We start from the raw sequence: 12444 nt of genomic DNA, 5'->3' as shown, positions 1-12444 counted from the left end.
TCCTGGGAAGAAAGTAGGGAAGGAAAAAAGGGTGTAAATTGAACTCATCGGCTAACACAAACAAGATTTGTTGGTGACCTTGATGGGGTATGGCATCTCCTAATCACGAGTGTTTGGCTCTGAATTTTGGGCTATTTGTTTTATTCAGCTGCACAATTTCTAAGGAGAATTTATTCTTTTTTCTGAAATGAAAGGCAGCCATCCCCAAACTGTTAGGGAAGTTTCTTTTCCCTAGGGCTTTAACAGCAAAATGAGAATAAAATAAGACATTTTATGGCCCTTGCCATTAAGGGTCTACTTTGGATTTCTCTGAAAATACCTCAATAAAAACTTCATCTCCAGGCTGTATATCATGTACCTGTATTTCTGGTGGTGCTGACTGACACCACCGAGCATATTTTCTGTCATTTTTGAGCCCTTCTGGAATATACAGTATGTACTGGGTTAACCGTTTATCTAACAGGCTGGTCTCAGCTGGAATATAAGTCCCTGGTACAGCCTAAAGAGAATTTCTGCTGAGGTTGGTCCCATGGGTTGCCGTGGTGCATTTCAAACACCTCGTAGAGCTCAGTTCAATGCCTCTGTCCACTTTAACACACTGTCTGTGAATATACATTCTGCTGTAATGCACTGTTCGTTATTTCTACCAGCCCAGACAACTCTCTGCCCCACCTCAGTGCTTGCCCTGGGGGTCTCCTCCTCAACTCATCTCAGGGCAGAACAGTCCTTCTGCTTTTCCCCAGCTCACATCCTTCACACCTCATCATGTCGATACTAATTCCCTGTCCTTTCACCAGCTTTCTTACATTTTCGGCTCTTTATTTTCTCCCTATGATGGGTTTCTTGCAGCAAAGAGTTTGCTCTTGGGGGTTTGGAGCAAAGCATTGGGGTAGAATAATGGGATCTACAGACAAGAAGCAGGACCTGGCTGGGGTTTCATCTCTGTTAAAGTTCCATTTCGCTACAGTGATATTTGAAGCTGGGGTGTAAGTGCTGGGCTGGAGGAACAGTTCTCCTAACAGTCCGAAAAAAAATCCATTCCCTCTGTGCTTTTGGGGCTACAAGGGCTGATTTTTGGGATTGGGGAAGGCTACTCGGCCTCAAGCCTGGTCCAACATGGCCAGTACCCCAGTACCTGGAAATAAGGGCTCACTGGGGATAACAGGCTGCTGGATGGAAACACCCCAGGGCTCAAGCAGCCACGAGTGAACATCTATTTGCTTCTTAAATTTAAAAACCCAATATTTTATTGCAGGGAATGGTGTAGCTTCTGGAGTATTTTGTTAGGGGGGAAAAGCAACAAAGAAAATTATGACATTTTCACGGAGTAAAATGAGTACTACCTTTTTCTTAGTATAATAGCAGAGAGGAAAAAAAAATCAAGTGAGTCAAGTTTTCTTTTCTAAACTGCTCCGAGCTAAGATGTGGTTTGTAGGGTGATGTTGGGGGGGTCGGTCCGCCTTTGCAGGTGCAGATTTACAGCTGTACTTCAGCTGATGCAACACCATGGCTGAGGCACCTGACGCATTGTGGGGTGTGCCCCAGGTAAAATGGAAATGGAAAAGTGCAGCTTTTTGAATTCCAGAGGACAAAATAAATCTAAGCCACAAACTGTGTGACTTTTCCTGCCATCTCACCCCCTCCGCCAGAGAGCAGATCTGCGCTTAGAGGTTGGGGTTTGGGGGGACCGTGTGTGTTACAGGTGTCAGATGTGTCCCCCCAAAACCCAGGTGGTAACGGGGGTGTGCAGCAACTGAGGAGGCCATAGAGGGAATTGGAGGGGATGGATGCTGTGGGGAAAGGCTCCAGCTCTCCCTCTTCAGGGCATTTAGTGCAAGCAGAAGTTGGCATGAGTGAGTGATGACTGATCCTACCTCTCCCCCCGTCCCCAAATAGATAAGAGGCAGAGCAGCTGCTCCCATGTGATTTCAGCTTCCCTAATCAGAAGAGGATAAGGAAAGACAACAAAAGTGTCCTTGGGAAGGCAGGAGGAGGGATGCAGCACCTGCAGAATGAGACGCCACCAAGAAAGTAAACAGAGGTGTTATCAGCCCCAAACAACAACCTGCCACCACTATAAAAAGCCACCGGATTGAGACCTCACGACCACCTTGTCCTTAAAGGTGCCAGATCCACCGTAGCTCTGCGGTGATCGTCTCCAGGCTCCCGGGACTGCCAGGACATCCAGCCAAGGATTGGTGAGATCTTATTATCGGGATTCCTACTACTCCTCTGCTTTGCTTCACCTGTTCCCGCATCCCTTCCCCATCCCCTTCCCGGGAGCCGGCGGGTCGCACCAGCCGCCCGCTCGGCCGCGGCCACCTCATCCCCATCTTCCCCTTCCCTCCCTGCCAGGTTCGGCATCCCCTCGTGGGGGCTTTTTGGAAGGGTAGGTTGCAGCCTTCCTCTGCGGGTGGGTTGGCGGTGCGGGTGTTATGGTAGCTTTGCCCTGAGACTGAGCTGTCTTGGATCTCATTCCCCTCAACCATGATGTCTGACATTGTTAGTAACTGGAAGCTGGAGCAGTTTGTGCTCCAGAAGTGTCTCCCCCCAATTTGGTCTCCAGGGTCCTTCCAGGGTGCAGACGCATACCAGCAGCTCTGCCAGCAGTGGGAGAGCTGGTCAGAGGAGTCCAAAAAACCTAAACCCACAAACAAGTGCAAGAAGCGGGCGGCTTTGCAGGGTTTATTGATGGTGGGCAGGGAGTTGTCCAAATTGCTGAAGGAGGCTCTTGAGAGTGTGAAGACCTTAGAGGAGGCCAAGGGTGAGCTCAGAAGGCAGGTGGACAACCTGCAGGCAGAGGTGCAGGGTTTGCGCGGGGACTCTTTGCGGAACGCGGTAGAGATCAACCGGCTGGAGAACAAGCTGGGCTACGAGAAGCTGAAAACGGAGGAGCTGGAGAAGGAGGTCGGGAAGTGGATCGGGGAGACCCATGACGCGCAGAGCGCGGTGCGGGCGGTCCTGCAGGATGTCCAGCGGGACCGGGGCACTGGTCCTGATCACAAGGTGTGCCACGCCAAGATCCAGGAGCTGCAGGCAGAGCTTGGGGTGTCAAGGGGCATTGTGGCTGCCATCCAAGGCAAGAGGACCCGGTTTGGGAACAGTGAAGGGGAGGACTCCCTGGACTCACATCCACCCCATTATGACTATGAGGATGATGTCTGGGGTGCCAACGGCCCCACCAGGCCATCCCCGTACGCTCCTCTGCGGGAGGAGGTGTGCCAGCTGCAAGGAGGGGACACGGAGGCTTCCAAAACTAAAAAGAGCCCCCCGGATGAGCCAGCCCACCACGGCCCGCTCCAGGCCATAGACACCAACAGGGCTGTGCTCTGGTTTACCCCTGAGCAGCTCAAGACAGTGGGGAAGATGCTGGGGCCATTGACGAAGGACACAGCGGTCAACTGGCTGTCCAGAGCCCAGCGGCTGCCCAGGTGCCAGAGCGTCAACGCGGTGAGTGACCTGATAGACGTGGTGAGAAAGTGCATGAAACCGGATGATTTCGCGGCGCTCCCGGGGGATGTGCAGATGGGCAACGTGCAGAACATTGGGGATGTCCAGTCAGCCGTGCTGAAGGTGTTCTTCCCAGAGGTTAACCCCTTGGTGCTCTTCCACCAGGAGAGGCAAAGCCCAGAGGAGCGGCCGGACGCCTACGTTAACCGTAAGAAGATGCTCTACCAGATGGCCGGGCTGCCCGGCTCAAAGGATGCCCCCCTTGATTTTGACAGGCCTGAATTCAAGGAGCCACTAGTGATGGGGCTGACCCCCCCACTGCGGGTGATTGCTGGTGGGGATGCGGCCAGGAAGCCGCTGTCAGAGCTGGAGCAGATCCTGACCCAGAATTTCGAGTTGCAAAAGCAGGCGTTCCCGGGGTACATGATGGGGGGGAAGAAAGGGAAACTCTTGGCCGCCTCCTTCCAAAATGCAGGCATGAGAAAAATGCAAGGAGACAACCGCAAAGATCCTGACAGCAAGGGTGGTGTGGGGAAGGAGAACCAGCCAGGGCTGAGGTTTCAAAAGTCCAACCCTTGGCGGGCTGAGCTGAGGAAACGCTTGATTAAATACGAGAAGCAGGAGGATATTGATGGCTTGCCGGATGCTGAGCTCTTCCAAAAACTGGCCCTGCATGAGGCCAAAAAGCACAGCAGCTCCAACCCGATTGACCCGGGGTCTAAAGTTCAACAATAGGGCTGCCAGGCACCCGCATCGCCCCTTTTTGTGGCACCGATTAAGACCGATTTGTGGGGGCGCCTGATAGTTGATATAACTATTGGAGGAGGGGTGCTTGGACAAGTGATGTTAATTGATACTGGTGCCTCTTATTCAATTCTGAATATGGTCCCTGGTGAAGCTGGGATCTTCCAAACTTGTGAAATTATTGAATTGACAGGGCCGAATGGTCAAAAATCATCAGTGCCGTTCACAGGGCCCATACCCTTTGTAATTGGGACTGCCAAAGGGTCTGAAAAATTTGGGAAAATGGAAATGAAGGGAAAGCCAGGGATTTTAGCCATCTCCACGCTGACAAAGATGGGGGTGGTGGTGGACCTGGCAAACCAAGCGCTGTTACACTGTCCCCAAAGTGAGGTGGCTGTCATCCCGGCAAGCCACAGGATGATGTCCGTGAAAGCCCCTGAGCTCCTGGTCCATCCCGAGTGGGAGCCCCGGGTGAAACGGGTCACGGAGCGGTTCCCCCAGGTCTGGGCAAGGAGCAAGCTGGACTGTGGGAAGATTGATGCCATCGTGGCCATCAAAGGGCCAGATCCCCCTCCTCAGCCACAGCCCCAGTATCCGGCTGAGGCTGAGGATGGCTTGTGGGACACAGTCAGAACCTTATTGGAGCAGGGGGTGCTGGTGGAGCAGCAAAGCGCCAGCAATGCCCCAGTATGGCCCCTGAGGAAAGCTGATGGGAAAACATGGAGGCTGATGGTTGACTTCAGCGCCCTGAACCAAGTCACCCCACTGAGGATCTCCGCAGTGGCCAAGTACCCAGACATCATGGCAGCCATCTCCCGGGGATCCGAGTGGTTCTCGGTGCTCAGCCTGACCAGCCCATGCTTCGCCATCCCCTTGCATCCTGAGTCCTGGTACAAGTTTACCTTCACCCTTCGAGGGCAACAATTTGCCTTCACCAGAGTCCCCTTGGGCTTCCATAACACTCCCGCCATCTGCCACGCACACGTGGCAAGGATGTGGGAGAAGCTCAGCCACCGGGACAGCGTGCTGTCCTGTGCTGGTGAGATCCTCATCCACACTCAGACAAGGGAGGAGAACCTGGAGGTGCTTGCAGAAGTGCTGGAGGTCATCCAGAAGACAGGCTTCAAGGTCAGCCCCACAAAGGCCCAGCTTTGCTGGAAGGAAGTCTCTTACCTAGGGGTGACCCTGGGGGAGGAAGGCCGCTCGCTGGAGAAGCAGAGGGTCAAGCTAATACAGAAGGTGTCGGCGCCAGCTGATGCCACCACCCTGAGGTCCTTCCTGGCTCTCCTGAGGTTCTCCCGGGAGTTCATTGAGGGCTACGCGGAGAAAGCTGCCCCCCTTTGCCACCTCCTGAAGAAGGACACCCCTTGGGAATGGGGGCCAGAGCAGGACGAGGCGGTGAAGACTTTAAAGGAAAGTGTGGCACAAGCCCCCATGCTGGCACATCCCCAGGGTGATAGACCCTACGTCCTGCAGCTGGCTAGTTCAGGGAGGGGGCTGCGGGCCACCTTGGGCCAGCAGCATGGTGGCCAACTCCTCCCCATTGCCCATGCCTCGCGTCTCCTGACGCCGGCTGAGCAGCAGTTCAGTGACTATGAGAGGGAGGTTTTAGCCTTGACCTGGGCCCTGCAGCACTGGGAGTACCTGGTGGGGTCAGCTCCGGTGCTGCTGAGGACCTCCTGCTCCCCGGTGAGGTATCTCTTGTCGGGGACGGGGGACGAGGGTCCACTGCGCTGCCCCAGGATGGCCAACTGGGCGTTGGCGTTGGCCAACAAGGAGGTCCCCAAGAAGGCGGGGGAACCTTCACCTGGCATCTACAGGGTGGTACCCAGTGGAGAGAGGGATGGGGAGGAGCTGGGGTGTCCCCTGGCCGAGCCCAAGCTGTGGCGGCCGCCCCTGTTTGAGAGCAGCCTCAGCCTGGCACAGGCCAAGGAGAAAGGCTATGTTGTGTGGTTCGTAGACGGGTCCAACTACCACAAAGAAGGGGTGCCCTACACAGGCTACGCCGCCGTCAATCGGGCCACTGGGGAGGTGGTGAAGGGGAGGTGCCTGCCTCACTCCATCCAGGCTGCCGAGCTGGTGGCCGTGACAGTGGCCCTGGAAAACACGCCGGCAGACCAGCCCCTGGCCATCTTTTCAGACTCGGGTTGGGTGGTGCGGGTGGTGCTGGAGTGGCTGCCACTCTGGAGGGAGAGGGACATGCAATCCGCTGATGGCAAACCCGTCGCTTACGCCAAAAAGCTACTGTACCTGGCCAGGCTGGCGGAGCAGAGGGTGCGCCCAGCACAGATCATTAAAGTCAAGGCACACAAGAAGGGAACGGAGGAGGCCAAGTGGAACAAGGAGGCAGATGCCAAGGCCAAGCAAGGTGCAAAAGAAGGGCCAATGTGGAAGGTCAGCAAGCCCTCAGAGAGTGGCCCCATGTCGGTGGCCCCCAGCAGACACTGGGAGAACGTGGACCTGGTGGGCTTGCAGGCACAAGACCCCAGCATCCGGGAGTTAGTACAGGGCCGGGAGTATAAAGGGTGCAAGGTGTGGGAGGATGTCTCGGGGTTGGTCCTGGCACGGCGGGAGGGGGCGGATTTCCCTGTCTGGGTGGTGCCTGAACTTGTTCGGACAGAGCTGGTAGCCCTGGCTCATGAGCAGGGGCATTTAGGGACAGACAAGACCATGGTGAAGCTGCAGGGCACTGGGTGGTGGCCTGAAATGAGAGAGGATGTGGAGAGGTACGTCAGCAACTGCCTGACATGTGTGGCCAACAATCCTGATGCCAAAACGGCCAAAACCCTCCTAGGCCACCAGAGAATTTCTGGGCCGTGGAGCAAGTTGCAGATGGAGTTTATCGGTCCCTTGCCCCAAACAGCCCAAGGGAACAGGTATTGCCTGGTGATCAGCGATAACTTCACCAAGTGGGTAGAAGCATTTCCAGCACGAAACAACATGGCCAGCACAACAGCAAAGATCCTGGTAGAGCACATCTTCTCCCGGTGGGGCATCCCAAAGGAGATCTACTCGGACCACGGCCAGCACTTCATCGGAGAAGTCACAAAAGGAGTGTGCCAAGCCCTGGGTGTCAAGCAAAAGCTTCACATCATGGGGCATTTCCAGAAGGCTGGCTCAGCGGAGGGGCCCAACCAACCACTGAAGATGGCACTGAGGAAGCTCATGAAACAGCAAAGGAAAGATTGGGATCAAAAGCTCCCACTGGTCCTGCTGGCGTTACGGGGGGCCATGGCATCTCAAGTGCCTTCTCCCCAAAAGCTGCCTCCTGCGAGAGACCCCAACCTGCTGGGACACTGGTGGCAAAGAGGGGAGCCACCAGACGAGCTGCAGCCTCGTGTGCTGATGGATAGGTGGGTCCAGAACATACTGAGGACAGTGTTGGCTACGTACCACCAACTCACCTCAGTGCAAGAGACCAGCATCCCCAAGATTGATAAACAGCTGGGAGCACTGCTGCGCCCTGTGGAGTGGAACACGGGTGACCTGGTAATGTATCGGGGGGTCACAGAGAAGAACCAGGTGCTGGGACCCCAATGGATGGGGCCTGTTAGGGTTGTGAACAAGGCCAGCCCCTCCATGTACCAGGTAGAAGTCAGAAACAGGGCGAAAAGGCAGGAAAAATGGCTCCATTCTTCACAATTAAAAGCATGGAAGGGAAATTAACGGGGCTGGAAAGCCCGTCTTGCTTATGTTTTGCAGATGAAGGAAAATGGAAGGCGATTGTGACCGGCGGGAAGGGCGAACTTCGTGGCATCACCAGCCCTGTTTGTGCTGCGGGGAAAATGCTTTCAAATTTCTGGTTGCAGGATTTGCTTTGCTCTCTGGTATGTGCATAGCGCTGAGCACCCAACACTCCCAACCAACCCACCAGCATCTCAGACAGAAAGTCAGTCGTTCCCACTTAGAAAGACACCCCAAAACATGGGCCACAGCCCAGCACAGGGTTAGGAGGCACACAAAAATGGAGACCGATTGGCCCTGGTCTCAAGCTCACATAAAATACACAGGAAGCATGGGTTTAAATTCTAACAAAGGCTTAAATTTGTCAACGGTAGTTATGCATGGGACAGAGGTGTACTTGGAAAATGAGTGGAGCTGGGATAGCACAAACAGACTGCCACAGCTGCTGGGGAAGGTGGGACAAGAAATAAAGGTAGCATGCAGGGTAATTAACGGATCCACTCACCAGCGGGTGACTCAAATTTCTGTAACTGAAGTAAAAACAAAAAAGAATCAGAAAAAAACCTGTGCCGTAGAAAAATTGGACTGTTGGTGCAATTTTACTCTGGTCCAGCCAGTCTTTGTGGTTTGCCTCTGGACACAAAACAATGTGGGGCTGTCCTTTAAATTCAAGATTAGCACTCTGACGAGCACTTTTGCTGCTGTTAAGATCTCCAGGTGCCATTTTTTGGCCTGGCATGCAGCTCAATACCCTGAAGTTGGCAACAGGGTAAAACTGGAAATTAAATACTCCCAAGAAAGTATAACCGATCCGATGCAAATTGATGGCACCAGCGTGACTATCGCTGCCCCTGACAGCCGCACGTGGGTTGTGCCAGTAAACTGTCTCCGCGAGAGCAAAACTCTTAACAGATCTGAATTAGGTGTGGAGGCTTCATGGTACAATCAGGATTATGGACGCTGCCCACATCTGGTCATAAATCTCCAGGTATGGTGTCAGGGAAGCCTGAATGTAGAAATGTCCCCTGAGCTTGGTGGAAAGTGGTGGATACTAGGTCCTGAAGGATTTAAAAAAGAGTTTTCCCTCATTGCTGTCTTGCGCCCCTTAGTTTCCAAAATAGGCCCTTATGTAGTCAAGCAAAATCACATCCAAGAGCTGTTGACTGGGCCTGTCCGGTCACTGAAGAAGGTGGTGTTGTCCCTGTCCACTGTTAATATTTCATCTGTCAGACCGCACTGTACCCCCTTTTTGTCCACGCTCCACACTGGCTGGCTGGCGTGGCTCCACAGCCGCTCCATCCAGGGGACCCGGGATCGAAGAGACCTGCTGGCCACGGCGTTGGGAGGAGGAGGCGCCGGGCTGGGAGTCCTCAACAGCATGAGCACCGAGGTCTTGGCCAACAAGCTGGAGGCTGTCACCTCGGGCATGCATGGCATCCTCAACCCCCTGAATTCATCCCTGGCCAGCCTGGGGATGGGGCAGTGGCTCGTGTCGGAGGTGTTGCCCACCTGGGAACAAATAAGTGAGAAAGACCACCAGATGCTGTTGCGAGCACTGGGCATCGAACAAAATAACGTCTCCCTTGCTCTTAGCTGCATCCAGGCCCAGATGTGGGTGCAGAGTGTCGTTGCAGGTATCCTGAGAGATGGCGACAACGGCGTCCTCCCCACCGAGATCCGGAAGATCGTGTGGGACGCGGCCACGGAGAAGGAGCGGCAGCTTCAGGCCTGGTGGAGGCTTGTCAACTTCACCCATGACCAGGCCCTCAACGCGGTCGTCGCCCACGTCCTGACTGTGGCGGAGGCTCACATCGAAAAGGTCTACCCCATCGTGGCCCTGGGGGTAAACACCAACGGGTCTGTGGTCTACCCCCTGGACCACCGCATGTGGGCGAGGGTGTCTCATGGGAAATGGCAATCGGTAGATTTGGAAGCCTGCATTTTGGAGAGGGGGCTGGGATTTATCTGCGAAGACGATGCCCTTAAGGCGAGCGATGTTTGCTTTGACACCAAAGAAGGGGTGTGTCATTTTGAGATCGATCCCCAGAGCAGCAATGAAACCGTGTTGGTGTACGTAGGGAAAGGGTGTGTGTGTTTCAGAACGATGTGTAAATACGTGCAGATTAACGAAGTTTATAACCAGACAGTGTTTAATGACTCCAATATGTGTGCTTGCAATGTAGCTATTATTAGAGGCTGTGATTTTGTGTATAAACCACCCATGTTTACTACCCAGTTGCTAATCAGAAACTATACCTTGTATCGTAGTATAACTCCAACCCCTATCGGGATGGATTTAGCGCTTGTAAAAGAAATGTTAGAGCATGAACATTTACAGCAGCTGTTAGAAAATGCTAAAGCAGAAGCTAAAAAGATCCTAATAACTGTACATCATGATGGCAACGTGATAAAACAGGTAATGGAACGAATTAAGAGGGTGGGAGAACACCACTGGTGGGAAATTTTCCTTGGCTGGTCCCCCACGGCCACTGGCATCTTCAACACGCTCCTGCACCCAATCGTGTTTTTACTGCTACTGCAAATCTGCGTGTGCTTTGCCATGGTGGCGATTTGTTATCGGATGAGGCAGGTGAACCGGGACATTGAAAACCAGGTGAAAAGAGTGGGGTTGGCCAAGCTCCTCCTACCATAGTCAAGGGCAAGACTGGGTTGGCCTCTGTGTTTGCCACCAAGAAGAACTCCTGGCTCCGCTGCTGGCTGCAACCCAGCAGGCGTTGAGCGGTGGGGACACACGTCATACCAGACCTTGACGTGAGGGATGGCCTCCTCTGTTACAAGAGGGCCATCCAGGAGGGAAGGGCAGGCCAAGCAGCCTGCAGTTGGCATGAATCACAGAATGATTGAGGTTGGAAGGGACCTCTTGAGATGCTCTAGTCCAACCCCCCCTGCTCAAGCAGTGTCACCTAGAGCAGATTCCCCAGGACTGTGTTTGCCTGGGTTTTGACTATCTCCACAGATGGAAACTCCACAACCTCTCTGGGCAAACCTGTTCCAGTGTTTCACCACTATCACCGTCAAAAAGCAAGAATTAGCATAAGTAACTTGTCTTTGAACCTCCCACCCCCAAACGCCATGTGAAGAAGCTTCTCTTGTGTGATTTAAGACTCATTAAGCGGAGAAGGGGACAAGGGAAGCCAAGGACAGCATCTTTGGAAGAAAAGAGAAGGGAATGTAATGCCTGAATGTGGAAAAGCACCCACCTGATGATGGCAGAGGTGTTACCAGCCTCAAAGACTTGGAAAGATGATAAAAGATGAGCAGAACGAAAGACCCTGTAATCACCTTGGACTTAAAGGAGCTGAATCCACATGGACCTTTGCAGCAACTTTCTCTGGGCTGCCCAGACTCCCAAGACATCTGGCCAGGGGATTGGTGAGATCTTGTTTTCAGAGCCTGGATATCTCTGCTTTGCTTTGCTTAGTTGTGCATCTACTCAATAAAATTTATTTGTTAGTGGATAGACTGTCTGTTTAATCACCACCCGCTCAGCTACTCACTCCCCAGGCCTGTAACTTTAGCTCCACTGGTAAAGAGAAATTCTGGTAAAAAGAAAAGATGCGGGTGTTTACCCCTTTTCCAGGCCAAAATCCTTCACTTGCCTTTTGTCTGCAGAATATTTGCTGAAACATAGATTCTGCCTTACGTTGAAGAGTGGAGCTGGTGCATAAACATCCTCCCCTCTTTCATCCTGTTTCTTTCCTCCTGCATCACCCCCCTACCCCTGAATCCAGAAGGAGCCTTAAAATATACGTAAGGGGTCCCAAACAACTTAAAAACATTGGCAATTTCAAAAAAATGAAGCAACCACCTCATTTCCAGCTCATGTGCTGCATCTCAGAGGTTCTGCTTGCTCTGAGAATGGGGAGGTTTTACACAGAAAAAAAAAAAAGCCCTTTGCAATTCAGGCTAAAATAAAAAGATTAAAGAACCAGCCTTTAACCCAATGGGAACTCCTGGACCAGCGCAAGAAATGAGTTAAAAAACTCACTTTTCACGATCACCAGGCTGGGAAGCATAAAGAAATGGCGTATTACCACAGTATACTTTTTTTAAAAGAAAAGCAAAACTACAATATATAGATTTGATAAAGACACTTCTCCTTCAGAAGCACACATTATAAATTACCTCATGAAAATGTGAATAAATAAATCATTGTCTAAAAACACAAAAATCCTTTTTCCCCCCTCCAAGAACCACAAAACCAGCCCCTTTGCCCCTGGGTGGGAGGTTGAACTCTTCCCCCAGTCCCCTGATCCCCTCTACACTCTGATGCTCCCTGTGTTTTACCCATAACAAAACCTCACAGAAAACACAAGGTTATTTTGGTTAAAGCACTTTTCTCACCTGCTAGCACCTTACATGCTTCATGAAAATTAATTTCCCTGTGAATAATCACATTTTTATACAGAGCCTTTACCCCTCAAATCTGTTTTGGGAGCCTGTAGGGGGAAAAAGAAACCACAGAAAATTCACATTTTCCACTCTTCAGTCCCAGACTCGCACGGGACACTGGGTGTTAGCCCCGGGATGATGGTACAGCCATAG

The 12444-nt window shown here is 52.6% G+C and overlaps 2 protein-coding genes across 2 annotated transcripts; both read left to right on the top strand.

Moving 5' to 3' along the window:
• The first annotated feature begins 1895 nt into the window (after positions 1-1895).
• Positions 1896-4343, top strand: LOC102089131 (uncharacterized). Its single transcript, XM_065060259.1, has 2 exons — positions 1896-2031; positions 2124-4343. The coding sequence occupies exon 2, from the start codon at positions 2488-2490 to the stop codon at positions 4183-4185; it is 1698 nt and encodes a 565-aa protein (XP_064916331.1). The 5' UTR covers positions 1896-2031; positions 2124-2487; the 3' UTR covers positions 4186-4343.
• Positions 2002-11357, top strand: LOC135579314 (uncharacterized). The gene is made up of 2 exons (XM_065060258.1): positions 2002-2198; positions 7897-11357. Exon 2 carries the CDS (start codon positions 7907-7909, stop codon positions 10529-10531), a length of 2625 nt encoding a protein of 874 aa, XP_064916330.1. The 5' UTR covers positions 2002-2198; positions 7897-7906; the 3' UTR covers positions 10532-11357.
• The last annotated feature ends 1087 nt before the right edge of the window (positions 11358-12444 follow it).

Source organism: Columba livia, chromosome 4 (assembly GCF_036013475.1).
Source record: "Columba livia isolate bColLiv1 breed racing homer chromosome 4, bColLiv1.pat.W.v2, whole genome shotgun sequence".
Classification (NCBI taxonomy): domain Eukaryota; kingdom Metazoa; phylum Chordata; class Aves; order Columbiformes; family Columbidae; genus Columba; species Columba livia.
This window is presented reverse-complemented; position numbering and strand designations above follow the sequence as displayed.

Coding starts and splice junctions, on each gene's coding strand:
- LOC102089131 (XM_065060259.1), top strand. CDS start 2,488: ATGATGTCTGACATTGTTAGTAACTGGAAGCTGGAGCAGTTTGTGCTC.
- LOC135579314 (XM_065060258.1), top strand. CDS start 7,907: ATGGAAGGCGATTGTGACCGGCGGGAAGGGCGAACTTCGTGGCATCAC.